General features: G+C 44.5%; 1 protein-coding gene across 1 annotated transcript; it reads left to right on the top strand.

Moving 5' to 3' along the window:
* Positions 1 to 731: 731 nt before the first annotated feature.
* LOC142559279 (ditrans,polycis-undecaprenyl-diphosphate synthase ((2E,6E)-farnesyl-diphosphate specific)-like) lies at positions 732 to 8,955 on the top strand. The gene is made up of 3 exons (XM_075670900.1): positions 732 to 781; positions 6,121 to 6,343; positions 8,794 to 8,955. Exons 1-3 carry the CDS (start codon positions 732 to 734, stop codon positions 8,953 to 8,955), a joined length of 435 nt encoding a protein of 144 aa, XP_075527015.1.
* Positions 8,956 to 19,400: the final 10,445 nt, after the last annotated feature.

Here is a 19,400-nt window from a genome sequence, read left to right on the forward strand (position 1 = left end):
GCATACTCTCGATGACATGAGATTGCGAGTTACCGATATCGTCTATTTGTACTGTCGTGATTCAATTGTTGGTTCTAACCTCTCCTTGCACTGGACATCGCGCAAACTTCGGATTATTGAATATTTCACCTTATCTGATATGTATACTCGCAGTTGAGCGAGTAAATTATTGTCGTTTTTGTCAATCAAGTTGGCTATTTCTTTAAATGTGCTGCCTATCGGCTCTCTTTATTTTTATTTGTTCATATGTTAAAGATGCTGACGCCTTTAAGCAGCGCCTTTAAGAGAGATCACACACACACACACACACACAAACACACACACAAACACACACACACACACACACACACACACACACACACACACACACACACACACACACACACACACACACACACACACACACACACACACACACACACACACACACACACACACACACACACACACACACACACACACACTGGAGATTAAAGTGAGATACACAGACAGAAAGAAAAAGTCAGGTTGATACTTTCTTTTTCTTTTTCCCATACTTGCTTAAGGCCTGTAAATAGGTGGCGAAATAAATAAATAAATAAATAAATAAATAAATAAATAAATAAATAAATAAATAAATAAATAACTAACTAAATCCTGCTTCGCCTGTTCATCGCACTTACTCCTCTGTTTCCAGCCTAAAGAGGCAAGTAACTTGCGCCGCGTACAACACCACGTACCAGATGTCCAGGATGGCTCTGCATCTGGCCAAGGCCGTCAAGGAAGACGTCATCCGGTCAGAGTGAGTGGGGACGCCCGATTTGTAAGCCAGAAAGAGAGTCGTCGTAGCATGACGAATGAATATAGTTGCACTCAAAGGCTGTCTCAGGAAAGCTCACTCAGGTCAGTGTTTCCCCTTAAGTGCAACCTGAGCTTTAGGGCACTTATTCACTATTTATTTCGCTCTCACCACATTTGTTTCTCACTCGGAATAGCGGCACGTGCTCATAGAAAAAAAAAGAATAAATACAAGTGCGAGTATATATATATATATATATATATATATATATATATATATATATATATATATATATATATATATTGCATGGGCGCCCATCAGATGTCGTCACAGACTATCATGCCTTCTGTTGACTCTCATCATTGAAAGATCCCTCACTCCCTCACACTGCCTTCCTCGCTGGGCACTTCGGCTGCAGGAAGGCTTCGACATCCGCGTCGTGTACCGAAACGGACGCCAGCATTGTGACGCCGACGCTCCGTCACACTCTCCCTTGCCCGGTGACCTTTCCTGCTCCTAAGCGGGTAAGTCTGCCATTTCGTCCACTGACATCGGAACCATCGCTTCTGAACCGCGCAAATGCCTCTCGACTGCCTGTCTTATCGACTCTCTCTCCGATGCATAAACACAAACCGACAACTCGCACGCGGTGTTTTCGAGCTCACCACTTCGCTATCCGCGATGACCTGCTTCACCAACGTACTTATTGCTCAGACGGCGGCCAGAGGTTACCCGCAATACTTCGAAGTCTCCGTCCCGAAATCTGCGCATCCTTCCGTGTTGATCCTCACTGTGCGTGCTCGGAGTCTTTTCTTATTGTACGGCCGCCACCCGTCGCACACGGTCGGCACAATTCTCCCGAGCCTGCCGGATGCATCCGAGTGTGCGCCAACTTCTGCCGCTGCGGGACATGCTGAAGAGTGCCGGGAACTCGCACGGCCCTTAACTTCAACTCACCAGAAGCACCAGGAGGGCAGCCGCGTCGACAACACCGACAAGCCCCCTTCCGTATTTGGCACGCTTCTGGGGCTGTCATTCCCTGCCGACGCAACTGGTCTCTCTTCGAAACTACTGCCCAAGTACAAAAGGCCCTTACCGCATCATCGAGCGCACATCTCCAGTGGACTTCGTCATAGAACCCGTCACACCGTATTCGGACCTGCGCCGCCGGGGACGAGCTATTGTTCATGTGCAGCGCCTCGAGGCACACTGCGACACCGCTCATCGTGGTGAGCTCTTATAGGTCGCCAGGAGGGCTCGTTTTCGTTTCCGGGGGTAAGTGCAGCGAAGACGACGACCGCAAGCCAATCATCATCACCAGCGCAAGGAACAGGTTCGCCGCTTGTGCTGGGACTCTTGCTTATGCTTTAACTCCACATCAGCGGCTCTGAGTTCACGGTCATTAAACTTCTGTATGTATGTATGTATGTATGTATGTATGTATGTATGTATGTATGTATGTATGTATGTATGTATGTATGTATGTATGTATGTGTGTGTGTGTGTGTGTATGTATGAATGTAGTAAAAACTCGATCTAACGAAACTGATTTTACGAAGTTCCCGATCTAACGAAGAAATTTACATTCCCCAGAAGGAACCCACAGGGTTCAATGCTATCATCAAACCGATTTAATGAAATTAACTTCGCTGAACTCGATTTAACGAATTCTTAATGAAAATAATAATATTATGAAATAAATTGTAATAAAAATAATTAATTAAGAAACCGGTGATCTTTTTCTAATTTTGACACAGACGGCTTCTCCTTTGAGCGTACGCTCCAAAAGCTACCGCGTTCGAATATCTAGGGGCCATGGTCACATCCGTAGCTTTATTTTGACGAGGCTGCACGCCGCGCTTATGCATGGTACAGCCGACTCACAACCGCCTCGGCAGGTGCGGAGGTGGTTCCGTTCGTTATTTCATGGATTATGTGACAGGTGGCTGGATTAGCGGCAAATACAATGCCGCAGTAGCCTTTGCGTGTCGCTGCGGTACAATTTTAGATTTAGAAGGACCAAAAAATATTTTCTCGGTTTTAGGAACTTGCCGATGTAACAATATATATATATATATATATATATATATATATATATATATATATATATATATATATATATATATATATATATATATATATGCGAGAGAGAGAGGACAAATGACAAACTAGGTGATCGTAACTTATATGTTTACATTTGTGGCCCGCAATCCTACTTTAGCACTGAATTCTACGGGTTTTGTATCCACACTTCTATATGAAGAGCCCCGCAACTGATGGAAGTGTTTCTATGAAAAAATTAATAAATAAAGGGTTCAGTTGCCTTCGTTCAGCTTACATGCTTTCGTTTCCTCAGGTGGAGGCATCTTACAAGGAATGCGTACTGTTCTTGGTTCATATAGTCTCCACACTTCTCTTAAGCATTTCCTAATTGGCAGGCGATTGGACACGCTTCACTGTGAGCACCAGCCCCACGGTAGCTTAGTGGTTACGGCATTGCGCTGGCGAAGTCGCGGGTTCGAACCCAGCCACGGCGGTCGCGTTCTGGTGGGCGGTGAAATGCGAAAAAAAAAGACCTAAATAACGCTCGCGTATAGATATTTAAGTGCACGTTGAAGAACTTCAGGTAGTTAAAATTACTCTGGAGCCCTCTGCTACGGCGTTCTGTATACATACTGTGCACTTTTGGCACGGTAAACGCAGAAAATTTAAATTTAATTCGATACATCCTACTTGAATTGGAGTTCGTATATCTGGCGGTATTGTTCGTGTTCGTGCGTTTGTGAAATGCGTGGATTCCTTTCGTTCTAACCTCTTCTTCTCTTATTAATAAACCATCATGACCGGCCAACGAGGATGATAATGTAGTAAAGGTGTCGTTTCGACAGCTGGTTATAGAATTGTGGAATCGCTAAAGCATTCTGCCTCAGATGCCGGCGCGTTAGTTTGAACGGGCCATCTGGAACCTACAGTGACACTCAGCAAAGGTAGTTCATAAAAGAGGATATTACAAGAATATACAATGGTAAATTAACGGGCCGTGAGCTATCAAACGCCCTGAATGACTACTTTATTACTGTCGGTTCACCAAATCTTTCTACGCATACTCCGGTAGATAGTTTTATGGGCCTCACCACTCCATTACTGAATTCTATAGCAGTCGCACCAGCAACCCCTCAAGGAGTAGCTACACTAATATTATCTTTAAAGAATGATGTATCCGCTGGATATGACGATATAAAAGTAATTCCCCTGAAGTATGTATGCAACGTTATATGCGATGTCTTGTCACACATTATAAACCTTATGTTGTCAACAGGTGTTTTTCCGGACAAATTAAAATTGGCCCGAGTGGTTCCAATATATAAAGGTGGTGACATAAATAAACTGTCTAATTACCGACCTATTTCGGTATTACCTGTTCTATCAAAAATTTTTGAATGCGTTATTAATTCAAGGATGGCCAATTTTCTCCATAAGTACAATGTCCTTGCTGATTCACAGTATGGGTTTATAAAAAATCGGTCCACGGAACAAGCGCTATTAGTTGTTAAAGACAAAATAATAGATAACATTGAAGGTAAAAAATATACACTTGGTCTATTTTTAGATTTTCGCAAGGCCTTTGATTGCGTACATCATGATACTCTCCTTAAGAAGCTTTGTGGCTACGGGGTTCGCGGTGTTGCGCTGAACCTGTTGAAAAGTTACCTGGGTAATAGGTCCCAATACGTACGAACAAATAACATCTCCTCCGATACACAGACAATAATGCATGGTGTGCCGCAGGGATCAATACTAGGGCCCTTATTATTCATTAGATATATTAATGACCTAGCCGATATATATAATTCTCCAGATCTGGTAATGTACGCTGACGACACAAATCTTTTCTTTTCCTCCCGCTCATTACTCACCCTCCAAAGTATGGTTAACACTTATGTACTGAAGCTTCGTGATTGGTTACACGTAAATAAGCTTAGTTTAAACATAAATAAAACAAAATATATTCTTTTTAAGCCGATCAACACCGTGGAACGTTACTCTATACAGATTTATTATGATAATACAAAAATCAGTCAGGTTTCTTCTCAAAAATTCCTCGGTGTGTGGTTTAATGAAAATCTCTCTTGGTCTGTTCATGTCTCAAAACTTGCTTCTGAACTAAGCAAAATTGTTGGTCTGCTCTTTAGCATTTCTAAACTCTTACCTGTTTGGTTAAAGGTGTCCATGTATAACGCACCGTTTTTTTCAAAACTGTCATATTGTAATCTTGTATGGGGTACGACTACTTCTTCAAATTACCATAAATTACTACTGCTACAAAAAAGAGCCTTGCGTGCTATTGAGGGCTATTGCGGCGCACCACATAAATTACGTACACTACCCTTGTTTGTTGAACATAGCATACTACAAGCTGAACAAGTGTATTATTTACGGCTGTTACAATACATTCATAGAAACAGTTTGTACTCTATTGCTGACAGTACTATAAATTACAACCTTCGTGAGGTAAAACTACGTGTACCACGAACACGCACGAATTATGGTAAACAAAAGCTAAATTTTCAAGTACCCAACGCCCTCAACAAATTTCCCTTTAGAGATGATTTCTTTTTATCTAAAAATGTGTTCAAGAAAAACATGAAACGACGTTTGATTGAAGGCGAAATTCAAATGTAAGAAAATGCATCTACCGTTTCTTTATACATACGTTTCTTTCTATTTTTGTTGCGGACAAGCAACAATATCTTGCTGCAGTTCCATGTTTTCGTGTCTTAATTCACCAGCCATGTACGCATTGAATTTGTACGTGTATAACATTGTGTGCTTGCATATAACCTTGCACATGTTTGTGATTTTGCCGAATTAAGTTTCACTGTGCGCATTGTAGCGTTGTTTTGACATATTTGTCGCGCCTTCTATGTATATATATATATATATTTGCATTTATATTGTTACTGCCAACTGTATGGGTGCCGGGGCCTCGTCAGGCCTTACCGCCTTTTGTCCCGGTCCCCTCTTTTCCTTGAAAAGAAGAATAAACTTCACTTCACTTCACTATATCAGGGTCCCATTTTGCACTTATAACCGACGTTCTGAAGCATAACTGCGAGTCGGCTTAGTTGGCGCTCGTCCTTGTGTTGCTCCTATTCTTTGTCCCTCTTTGTTTGCGCACCAAAAGTTGTTAAGACGACCTTCTGACGCTTACTCGCCCCTTCTTTTCAATTCATCGATCAACGCACGTTTGTCGCCCGGCGCTCTGTTACTGCAATACCTCGCCGAGAAATCTGCGTGGCGACAGCAGTCGAGCCCTTCTAAGCCTAACGATTGCATAACAGGGACCTGACCGGCGAGTTCCTGGACGAGTACGTGGCGCTGACCGAGTGTCCCGAGGCCGAGATGCTGGTGCGGTCGGCGGGCGACCAGCGGTTCAGCGACTTCGAGGTGCTGCAGTGCAACTACGCCTACTTCCACCTGGACGCCAAGCAGTGGCCCGCGATGGGATTCCTGGACTGGGCGCGAGCCATGATCCACTTCCAGCTGCAGTGGCCGGCCATACAGGTGCGCATGCGTGCTGTGCGGTGCAGTCTGACCGCGATCTGTAGTTCCGCATATGCGCAGTTCCGTGCCAAAGTTTTCGGAATACGAGAACGGTGGAAAGTTAACTATACGTACAGTAGCCTACTTCACGAAAACTTTAGTACTAAGCAAACGAGGATAAAACGCCTCGACTTTTTTCTCCCGCTTGCGTAGTGACCGGCGGGAGTAAAATTATCCCCACCGATACAAAGGGCGCCGATGCCAAGTCTCGCGCAACCGATTCGCGATCGAGGCGCGTTCATTCCAAAACTCCTGCTATTATAACTCCTTGAAACGCATTTGTTGTCGCGCGAGAGCTTTGGGGTGTCTTATTCGTTGATTGATTGATTGATTGATTGATTGATTGATTGATTGATTGATTGATTGATTGATTGATTGATTGATTGATTGATTGATTGACATTGCTTTAGAAATGTTGGGAACTGTCGTGTCACCGGTTTCGTCACAAACAATGGATTGTCTAATGAGCAAAGGGCGATAAAATGAGGTGATAGAAAAAACAAACACACGGTCACGGAATAAAATAAATCTCCTAACCATGCTTATTCGACAACAGTCAATAGCGAAAATATCCCAGGGATCAATCTGTAACCCACACAGAATACTGCGGCATGAAAATTGCACACAAGGACATACAAAGTGTTAATGCATACATACAATGTTAATTCCACTAAAGAAGGCTGCTGAAGGTTTCAAAGCTGATCGTTGTTGCGGTGCCTTATTCCACGGCCCAAGCAACTGTTCTACGCTGAAGGCTTAGATGCTGGGGTGCAGTGCCTCGGGAAGGATAGCAGTCGTCTCTCCCCCTGTGGCCGCTGTGAGAGAGGTCCCTGATGGCGGGAGAGGAGGACAGATGTGCTTGTTAATGGCTTTGTCCCATACGAAACTAGGCAATGGAAATAATAACTCTGCCCATATATCCTCACTACAACCTATTTGTACCTTCAAGCACATCATTTGCTTTAAACAAGCGAATGCATTACAAAAACGGTTCAGCCATGCCTCTACAAATGACAATCATCGTCGATGACCTTTGCGCAATCTTTGTTTCTCAACATTTCCGTCATCATAATAAAAAAAGATACAGATCCAACGCCATGCTGGAGTCTCAATGACACGAAGCCTGTTTTGAGTTGGCGAAGTAGCAGCAGCAGTATTGGATGATGGGTGAACGGGCCACGTCGCCTGTAGCGGTTAGCTGCCGCTGCCATGAGGACGAAGGCTGTGTACGATGCAGATCGAAAGAAAGAAATGGGTGAGAGGTGGGCGAGGAGCACACAGAAACACTACACGTATCTATGGATACAGTTTAAGGTTTATATGTATCACAGTGGAACATGCATGTTCGGGGCGATCGGTCAAGAATTGGCAAATACCCAGCGACATAAAGAGAGAGAGCGAGAGAGAGAAAACTTTATTTGTCAAGTTTGAGTGGAGGTTTCTTTCCCGGCGGTGTGGGCTAGCGTGGCGTCTGCTTTGCCGCGACGCTATCAGCCCATTCCGCCAACCGTATCTGGTCTTGCGGGTTGGAAGTTTTCGTCTTCACCTCCCACTCGTCATGTGAGGGAGTTCGCCTAAAGAGTTCTCTCGGGGGAGGGTTCATTTGGCATCCCCACAAGATGTGATCTTGGTCCGCCAGGGGGCAGTTACAATGTTTGCAGTTTGGTGGATATTCACCACCGGTCATTGCAGCTAGCCTTTTCAGACTAAGTACAGATCTAGTCTGTACTCTCCTGAGGTTAGTGGCCTGTATTCTTGTCAGTGTCTCGTGCGGGGATGGATATATTCGCCTGGATTCGCGGTAACAAACGGTCATTTCGTTATAGGTGTGGATACCTTCATGTCGGTCGACCCCGTCGGGCAAGCCCACCTCTCGGTTACTAGCTGCTCGGGCGGCTAGGCTCGGGCTCATGCGGGCAACCCAGGCCTCATTGCCAGGGTTGCCCGCATGAGCGGGTACCCACACCAGCTTCAGTTGATTGATGTTTTTGTTGATGATTCTGAATGCTCGAGGAGAAATTAAACCTGAGGTGTAGTTACGAATCACTGTTTTCGAGTCGGATATAATAATCTCGGTGCCCGGAATCGAGGTACCCATGGCGATGGCGGCCTCTTCCACCTCCACAATGGAAGATGTGTCTACCGTCGCACAGCTGATGGTGTGTCCGTCGCCATTAGTGACGGCTATAGAGTGTCGACCATCACAGGTGCGAGCAGCATCCACGTATATGGCGGGTCGGTTTTTGTAGCGTTGCCAGAATTACACGGCGGCACATGCCCAGTAGGCCGAGTTGTCGGTTACACTGCCAGGCACTGCCTGCAATTTCGGGGGAAGAGTCGATGAAAGATTCGCTTCAATAAACGAATTCCCGTGGCTGCTATTGACGCGTTGCTTTTACCGACGATTTCAGGCCATCAAGGAGAGGCACAGTCTAATGGCTTCCTACGGCGGCGGCAGATCGGACCCCGAGCAAGTGATTCGGCAGCGAACGTTCTTCCGACGCGTCCACGCTGCTAACATCCTCAAGAAGGAACGGCTTGCTGGTCTACGGAAAGACGTGGTTGGGCAATAAAACTGCATAAAACTGCTTTACTGTAATATGACGCCACTAACACGGCAAACAGCGCAGGCGCCGACCAAGGAGACTGAATACAATGAAAAAACACAGACCGGTGTCGACCGGTCTTCGTGTCCTTTTAATACGACTTCCGGCCAATACCCACTGCCTTTCGACAATTTATGAAAAACAATGAAATTCATCTTAACATGTAATTTCTCCTTCACAGCCCTTATTGCTTTACAGAAGTCCTGAAAATTTATCTTCTATTATAACTCTGAGTAATGCACCCATCTCTCGGTCAATCCGCCATTATGGGTATGAGCCGCGTGTTCAATGGGCAACAAGCAGCAACAAGATTGGGAAATTACAGGACTTTACGACAGACCTACAGACTGTCTCTGTGCCGCCTCGCGTCAGAGAGACAGTCTATGAAGGAGGCACTACACCTTCAATGGGACTCGAGCCTGGAACTGCGGCACATTCTCGGCCCATAGCAAAGCACCACCTGCGCGCTGCACACAACGAAAGAGCTCTGCTGACCCCTGCATTGCAGGCCACGAGCCTTAACGAAACTTTGTAAATATCTATATCACGTATATATCCGTGGGTGTAACTGTATGTGCTGTTAAGTGTTTATCGATGTCATATTCATCACCCAGAACCTGGAGTAGCATGTCAGGTGAACAGCCAGGCTAACGTCTATCTCCAGCACATCAATAAAGCTTGTATCTCTTTCTCTCCTTCTCATCCACATATGTTACTGCGCCGAGAAGGCCGGAAGCTTTGACAACGCTTTCTGTTTCCTGGAGCGAATGCTGGACCAGCGTAGCTTCCATATGTGGCAGTTTCGTATTTCGCCAAACGCGGAAAAGTACAAAAATAATTTAAGCGTACCAATGAGCGGTGCATTTTGTTTTATTTTGCTGTTATACTTAAGTTATTTGTAATTCCTCTTCGCCCACTTAAACTAACGCAAATTTGAACGTGGGACTTTTTCAGTAGCGCTTTTACTTCTTATCTCGCATTCGCCGGTAACTGGGACCTCCAACACCACCTTGGTGATCAAAAGGCGTACGCTTCTTTTTCGTTAGAAGGGAAACAATTTACACAAGCGTTAACTTTCCATTGAAGCTTTATTTCTGATACACTACTATTTATACATCAAAAGGCACGTTCTTGAACAGTTTATCATCGCATAAAGAGTGAGAGAAAATGGGGGAAGATGCTAACATTAAAAGAACTGCGCAGTCTAGAATGACAGAAAGCTCAGCTAGTTGGTAAGGATTCATTATGCAAAATAGAAGTGAGGCGTGCAGACAGGACACAAGAGTAGAGAAGTGGAGAACAGTTATCTCTCACGTAGACTGGCACGTGTACCCGATTGACACGTGGTGTTACCATTCCTGAGCATGCGCAGATGAGTTTTGTGTCCTCTTTCGTTTTTCGCCTCAGTGCTCCCTTCAGTTGATACGGCGTTCGTGTTGTCCACTTCTCTACTCTTGTGTCCTGTCTGCACGCCTCACTTCTATTTTGCATAATGCGCAGTCTAGGTTTCACATGTGTAGGCGATGACACACAAGCGAATTCTGGCAGGTTACTTTAATTCTAAAATTTTTCCCCCTCCTCCATAACGCGAGGTGTCCTTTGCTGGTCTGATTTTGTTCCTTTTCTTTCGCCGTTTAAGCCTTTCTAACATGGCTCACGCGCATGATTTTTCATGTATAAATAGTATTTTTTTTTTCAGAAATAAAGCTTTAGCTGAAAGGTGGCACTTGTGTAAGTCATTTCACTTCCGTCTCGTCTTTCCACGTACCAGTGCCTCCCGCGAGTCCTGCCAAGTACGACCGAACACATTTTAGCTCCCAAAAAAAGTGCCGTACGGCAACTTTGCGTCAATATTGCTATATCTATTGTGGTGCACCTTTATGAGGGGTATAGTGGAAAGTAATTAATTTCCAACTATACATTGGGGACGATTACACGCCTACCATTATTTTACCTCTTCGCTTCTTGTGGACACCCCTGAAGCTGCCTTTCAGACAGCATTCCTTCGCGTGAGCCCTGCTCATTCCATGCAAACCCGCTTTACTTCCCCAAAACCTGCCGTATGGCAGCTTTGCCTCAACGTGTACATATCGACGGCGGTGCACCCTTTACAGGGCCATAGCGCGATGCAGTTAATTTTTGATTATACATTGGCGATAGTTTTAGGCCCCTGCCGTTAAATTTACCTACTCTACGACCAAACTTCCCTTCTTGCCTCATTGAGACTTACATTTTGATACCTCCTGGGGCTCGCTCGGACGCACGTGTCGGTCTAGCATACAGCGTTTATCTCTCTCCTTGTTTTTTCTTTATTGGTTTTCTTCGACAGGTTGCTGCGGCCGTGTCCCCCAAGCATAAAAGGCCAATCGACGTCGGGTCGAGCGTGAACCCATCTGTCGCGCATTCTCACGACATATGCCTCGCGACCAAACACCGTACGACTTAAGATTGTATCTTTCACCGTGTTTTTTTTTTCTCAATCTTCTGTTTTGTTGCTGTTGTTGAACAGCTTGGCTAACGTTAGCTGGGGCACCTTATATAGGCAAATCGCGGGCACGTGTATTTCTACGAATTCCTTTTTGGAAACTTTGAACAAACGCTGTAGGCTGGTTACTCAGTTATTCTTGTGGTGACAGTTATGCATGCTGTAGTTTCCCACCGCGGACGTCAATCCAGTGTTTGCCCATAAGCTGAGATAATTTTTAATACTTTTTTACGGTTTTTCTTCACTTTGCTTTCGAAAATTATGTCCCCTTACTCCCTACGCGCGGTGTAGCAAGACAGAACTCATGCGCACGGCTGCCGTAAATTCACAGTAATCACAGTAAACTTACTTATGAAGAACAACTGAGGAATATGGAAGAAAGTAAATGGGCTGGGAGAGTGTTGAGGTACCTGTACAGGAAGAACATTGGAACACAGTGGAGGAAAATAACTAGGAAATTTACCAACAAGTTTGTGGCCTGTATGGTGAGCAACAAAGAACGTCAAGCGGATAGTCAGAGAGGCTGAGATAATCTCATAGGTGGGCACAATGGAAAAGAAACCTGCCACGCGTAACTGCTTAAAGGGAAGCTGAAGAGTCTGTCGAATTCAATAAGACGCTCATATACGGATGCTGGAACCTTATAAACCATGTAGGTAAAATTTGTTTTTTTTTTCAATTAGGAGCGACGCAATCGTCGGTTAAAATTGCGCTGTGGCTCCACCCCCTGTCGAATGACGCGCGCTGCTGCTGACGCTGACGATGCGAGCGGAGACCGGAAACCGCGGTGTTGTGACGTCAACACTAGTGTTCCGTTCCTTCGCAGCCTCCGCGACCGTGCCTGACCGTGCTTGTTTCTTCGTGCGTGCCATCGTAATCTGCTTCGATCGACCCTGCATTCCTTGTTGGTGAGTCTGCGTGTATGTAGAGTGGTAGTCAACGTGCGCAGCATCAACTGAAGTGGTGGGCCGATCATGCCGGCTTTCTGTGCAGCCTACGGTTGCACGAACACCAGCGGCCGCAACGATGTTGTCTTCCATTACTTCCCACAAGACAAGAAGCTTTTAACGAAGTGGGAGGCTGCTGTGAAGCGAAAGAATTTCAAGCCCTCAAGAACAACAGTGCTTTGCTCCAACCACTTCCGTGACGACGATTATCACCAGAATATATCATTAAAACGTGCGTTGGATTTGCCAGTCAAGTCGGCTCGTGTAAGGCCCGGCGCAGTGCCGTCAGTGTTCGCGTACACAAGGAGCTCGTCACCGCTGTCAAGGCCAGCTTTCGCGAAAAGAAGGAAGCTTGAGGTAAGAACCTGACTACGGCCAGCCCTGCAATTCGGCCTGCGCAGTTGCTGTATATGGCCACAGAATGAGAGAGGACTACTTGCCACTAGCAGGCTTTCTAAACGCAGCGCGAACAGATCGGAGCAACGCTCCGATCTTTTCCCCGCTTACGTTCCCCGCTTACGTTCCCCGCTTACGTTCCACGAGGAGGCACGCAGGAACACAACACTACAGTTGTTTGACCGGAAACGAGCTCACTAGATCGGCGAAAGATCGGCGAGATCACTAGATCGCTTTGCAAAAAACATACTCGCCAAAGAGCATTTCCAACACGAGGAGATCCCAAGACTTCGCTTTCGTTCGCGTCGAAAGCACTGCTCGCACCAGCATCGTTTGCTTCTTCGAGAGGCCGGCTCTTCGCAATCGGCTCGTACATGTAGGGAGTAACGCCGAACTCCTCAGAAAAACGCAGTCTCTCTAAATTTTCCATTACCGTCTCAGAAAAACAGCACCAAACTACCTGGCACAGCGCTTCATGTGTAGCGGCAGCGGTCGGTTCGGACGAGCACTTGTGTTGACGTCACGAGGCGCCCGACCAATCACAGACGGAAACGAAACGCGCGAGCTGTGCGTGTCCGCTGCTGCACTTTTCGTCGAAATAAAATATATTTGAGCTTTCTTTCGCTCAGTTTCGATACGATATTCGAATTCGGAGGGTTGAAAATCATTATGTACAGATGTTCACTCATTTTTTCTGGAAAACCTTTCAGCTTCCCTTTAAGAGGAAAAAACGAAATGAGGAAAGAAACAATTTATAACTCAAAGGAAACTCAATACATTTAGAAGCGAGATCACGAGGCAACCCACCGCACCGTTTCAAAGGGGTCGCTCATAACATCCGTCCATCCATCCTAATATCGTCATCATTACGTAGTGAGCAATACGGCCTCTGCGGTAGTGGCTGGTGGGGCTAAAGACAATAATATAACAAGAGCTTAGTAGCCCAACCCACCGCCCCGTTCTAAAGGGGTCGTTCGCAACATCTGTCCCTCCATCCGAATATCGTCATCATTAAGTAGTAACCAATACGGCCTCTGCGGTAGCGGTTGGTGGGGCTTGTCACGCTGCTTGCTCGTTGTTTATTGGGCGTTTTGTTACCGCTTTCTGGGCGGTATCTCTGTGTCCGATACTCTAACATGACTACAGATATCTTTATTATGTCGCCAGGTGACCGAGACGCCTCAACTGGCAAAAAAAAAAAAGAAATACTTGAAACAATTGTTTATTACATTGTTTATTGTCAATGGTGAATGAAGCAGTACATGCTCACAATTTTCGTACAGGTCAGGTGGACTTAATGCTTCAATCACTAAGTTTAGAACAAAGAGGAAAACAGATAGCCATCAATTTAACGGAATTCAAATGTTAAATCGAGCAAAGTTTTCTCATCGTGTTCGGCGCGCCGATAAAGCAGGGAGAGCGAAGCTTCAGACGATATTTATGCTAGGCTAACCTCGTACTTGTAGTTGCGTACAGCGCTTCTTGACGTGTTTCATACTACACGAATATTGTTTGAGTTCGATGATTTCAGCTAGATTAAAAAAAGAAACATTACCCGTTATTATTTTATATTTTTGTAAATGGACCTCTCTAGCCATGATACCCGTTTCTCTTTATCAATACGCCGATGACACGATGATCGTAACTTCTGCCCACAGCTGCTATGATGCGATTGCTTCTTTAGTCTGCTGCCACAAAAGCTATGGATTGGTTTCGAAACAACCTAATTGCTATAAATGTATCTAAGACGCAATTAATCTGCATCCACTTGTTTTGCGTTGTTCAGATTGTTCATCTTGTTCTTGTAGACCATTACAGTACTCATCTGTTGTAAAATATCTTGGTTTATATCTTGACCGCGACATTTCTTGGAACAGCCATCTTGCTTACGTTTGTATAAACTTCGCGCTGTATCATGTCTACTGTACAATATAAGATATTACATGCTCTTATCGGCAAGGAAAACAATAACACACGGTTTAGGCTACAGTCTGCTGCGGTATGGCATAACAATTTACGGGCACTGTGCTCTCCGCTGGCACAACAGAATAAATGCAATAAAAACATATCTTATGATCTGGGCCTGAATGCTGACACAGACCGTTTCAAGATACTTCCGATGCCGAATTTCAAGGATCTTTTAATGCAAACAGTTGTTTTAAAACACTTCTGGTCCAGTGAATTCCTAGTTTCGTACACTCCTTCCCGTTGCTTAAGGCCCAGGGACCCCTTTTGGAGGTCACGTTGTTCCACAAGGTACGGCACTAGAGCTTGCGCCCATTATGTTCCAACCAACTTCAATAAATTACCCCCCAGTACCTTCTGTGCAAAAACGTAATACAAGTTAAAGAGACTGCTAAGGCGTATCTGTTTGTAAAGGCGTATTTGTTCCTTTTGTTTACCGTTATTGCTTGAGTTCGTGCACGTGATTGTGCAATTCGTTTGCACCATGACGGTCAGACTGGTATATGGTTATCCATTATCTCAAGGTCATTTTTGTTCGCACGCATTGCCGTGTTTCTGTGTTTCATTTTGCTCAATGAAAATTATTTTCATAAACGCTGTATAACTTTTAGCAACTTTTTTTCTGGTGTGCTATACTTGAGTTCGCTGCGTATAACTGTTCTATTAATGTACCGTGTATGGTTTTCCTACCTGCCAGGCACTGCCGCTCAAGCCTTCAAAGGCTTTGACAGGCCAGTACGAACGTACTGATTTGGTTATTTGTAATAAAGGTATTATTATTACTATTGTTATTATTGTTATTATTGTTATTATTGTTATTATTGTTGTTGTTATTGTCATTGTTATTGTCATTGTCGTTGTTGTTGTTGTTGTTGTTATAATAAAAAGTGCGTGGCAAAGATGAAAGATGTACAGTCAGCAAGATAACCTCTAGCTGCAATGTCTCATTATTTTTCACAACACATTAGCGAGAGGCACATAATGTAGGGAAAAAACGCTATGCTAAATTTTACAGCACATATTGTCTGTGCTTGAGACTTCTGCTGCACATTTAGTGTTCAAGTGCGGCAGTAAAGGCTTTGATACAAGTGGGGTAACCATAGGAAACCAAAGAAAGTTATGGTGACAACAGTGCCTACACGGACTTCTGCAAATATTGTGTGAATAAAGAAGGACACTAAATAAACATATAAGCAAGCCCAAATCATGCTCGCTGATCCTTGGAAACGCAAGTTAGTCTGCAAGGAAAAAGGTTGCGAGGAGATGAACACTTCAATTGTGTAATAGAGGTGAGCAAGGGAAGCCTCAGGCTGGAGTCAGCGTTTCAACAAGCAAACATATTTGTGAAGGCCGTGAAGAACATAAGTTGACATGCTGAGGCTTCCCTTGTTCGTACACTGTTGATTGGCTGAATGTTAAGCCCAACTTACTCCAAACATATTTCAAAAACTTTCGGGGACTCACTGTGCTTAGGTTTGTCATGTGCTGTTCGAATGGAAAAAAAATTGTTTTTAGTGATTTGTCTGGTTGACCAGCGTTGAGTAGACTTCTTGTGTGAACATACCTTTTCAAGCTATCTCTCACAGGGTAGGGCTAGCCTAGCTATTGATTTCATGCGAACTGTAGATGAACCATTTATAATTAACAAATGTAAAATAATGCGCGCATCCATATCTAAATATAATTCGAGCACTTGCCATCTTAACAACATTCCCTTAGATCTCGTCATGACAAATAAATATCTTGCTGTACACATTGAAAATAACTTAATGTGGACCATTAATATCGATTACATCATTAACAATCCTAATCATATGCTCCGGTACTTACGGTGCAACTTTTCCAAAGCAACGTCTACGTTGAAACTGCTGCTTTACACGGCTCTAATATGCTCGCAACTTGAATATGGATCTGCAATATGGGATCCCAGTTGCGCTTATTTTAATTCAATCCAACTAGTAAGAAATATCTCTACTCGTTTCATTCTTTCTAATTATAAGCATACTGCGAGTATAACCTCAATAAAAACTAAGCTAGCACTTGTTCAACTGGCTAACCGCCGCAAAGTGGCCTGTCTTTCGCTATTTCATAAAACTTTTCCGTCACCGATAACAAACTTTTTCGCAAAACGTTAGCTAATGCATAACCAGGAGAATTATTATATTACTAGAACTCACTGCATTTGTTTGTTTGTTTACTTTACTCTACTACCTTGTAACCACTTCCCTCTTTAATGCCATATGGTCCTGGGGGTACTTTAAAAAATAAAATAATAAAATTAACAGTGACTCCCAGAGCTTCAGTCAACATGAAACATAATTTCGTCAAAATTACATTGAGTGCGTTTGATCGTTTTAAAATTCTTTGCATTTTCATGTAAAAAGTAATTGTTGTCAGGGAGCATGTGATACTTGGTGGTATTGCCCGTCAAGTTGATTCGAAAAGAGCAGATGAGATAATTTTTGCATTAGCAAGTAGGAGCCTGCTGCATTGTTTCTGTTCTGGTCGTCATGGCTATAATGACCAGAAAAGAAACAACTTGGGACTCAACATGTTGCTTCTGTATTTGTCACAAAACGCCCTTAAAATCTTTGTACGTAAAATTTTAGCATTCCCACTCGGTACGACACAAAACTGCATATTGTTGCTTTCCCGATAGGGCTCACACTCCTCTATCTGGTAAACTTTTAAACATTTCATGGTCAGGCACATAGTTCGAGAGGACTTGTTGTCATTATGGTGACTTGAGCTTCTTATGGCTTGGCGTGGGCAACTTGCAGACCAATAATCTCTCTATTGTCCATTTTCTTGAAAAAAGAAATGATGAAGCCATGACAAACACGCAAACAAAAAATGCTGGAACAAAAGTTAGTCCAATAAATCAACAAGCCACGGTTCTAGTTGAAGTGTTCAGAAAAATACCTCGCGAGGATTTTGGTCCTGGATGTTACTTCCAGTAGTGACACATTCACTGATGACTTGCACGTCCTGTTATGGAGACGGGGTTTCGTGACCTTCAACTGCGTCTGCTTGGAGCTCGAACCAGGTTTTGGACATCCTCACTCCAATTTAAACAGCCAACAGGAGAGGAACTCGCGTCGTATTCAGACGAATACACACCCCAACCTGCACCACCTACACAGAATACACACACTGACGAGTGCCCGTGGTGCACAGACACACCCACACACATCAAACACATCACATCATCACAAACATCACAAACACATCAATTGGGAGTGCCCCAAGAGGCCGCCGCACATATACAGCCCCATAATAACACATCCACTGATGAGGGATAGGCAGAGGGAGGCATGGCTTGCGGACGAGGGTCGGGAGAGCCAAGTGGCTCTTCTGCACCAATCCCCGCGAACTGCTCGTGGCAGTGGGGCTCTGGAATAGGGGCCCCAACCATCGTGCCTTATTTTAATTTTTTTTTCAATAAATGTTTATCTCACTCTTTCACTCGGAGAGGGTTTGGCAGGGAAGACGAGGTGACGTAAAAATAAATAATAGAAGCTTAATACGGCATCACGGGTGAGTATGGCGCTCCAAGACAATACAGAAACGTTCAGCGTACGTGGACCGGCATGCATGGGCTAAGATGCGACCACCTGTGGCAGTTAGCTGGCTTTCTTATACCGTTCACCATCAGGGCAACCTCATTCTTTGCTGCTACCCGGTATAGGGCCTTGTCAGGACACATCGGGTCAACCCACACAGAGGGGGCACGGGAGGGAAACCACATTCCTTGGCGTAGAGGGGTAGAATGTAGGACAGAATGGGAGTAGGTTTTGCACATCCCGCGCATAATCCCGTCGCACACACCCGACGGACGAGTCTCTTCACGTTGACAAGCGTAATGATGAGGCACAGCGTGTCACAGGCGGTTGGCATGTGTTCCACTCATTGTCGCACGAACTGAACCGTAACAGTCCAGAGACAACAGAGTCCAAACGGGGGAACTAGTGTTAGCAGAATCTTGGAGGTTGGAGCCGAAAGAAAAAAAGAGCCTCAGTTACTACGGTGTAAGCGTGAGTGAGTTTGTAATTCATGGATGACTAAGAACAGTGACACAAGACTGTCCATGGCATAAACGCAAACACACACTCACACACAACACTGTTTTGCATGTTCATTTCTTTCAATGGTGTCTTTGTGTAGGCTGCGCTTAGTGAAGGCTCGATTAGATGACAATCTTTTTCTGCGAGATACTATAGGTGATAAACACACTCATTTTATTATGCCTCATATGCAGTTAATGTAACTGTATGACCGGAAGTACATTTGCCACTAATGTGCAGACAATTTATCGCAGTGTATCATCTATGCAGAAACAGCCAAAACGATTTCTTCGCGCTGTACTCCGTGTTAGGAATTTTAGCAATGTCTTTGAAGAGCAATAACTTTATAGTTATTATTTTCCACTTTTGAGAAATGAGTGCAGGAATCGTTCCTATCCGCCTCGCACGCACAGGAATTCAAAGTAATAAAGTTCTCGCCAATTGTCTTTGAGAATGCGAAGCAATGGTTTTTTTTTTTACTCACCGGTGCACACACCCAGAGGCTGCAAGGTTAATCTACTTTCGTGGGCAGTCTCCAAGCAGATTGCGCTTGGT

Source organism: Dermacentor variabilis, chromosome 10 (genome assembly GCF_050947875.1).
Source record: "Dermacentor variabilis isolate Ectoservices chromosome 10, ASM5094787v1, whole genome shotgun sequence".
Taxonomy (NCBI): Eukaryota; Metazoa; Arthropoda; class Arachnida; order Ixodida; family Ixodidae; genus Dermacentor; species Dermacentor variabilis.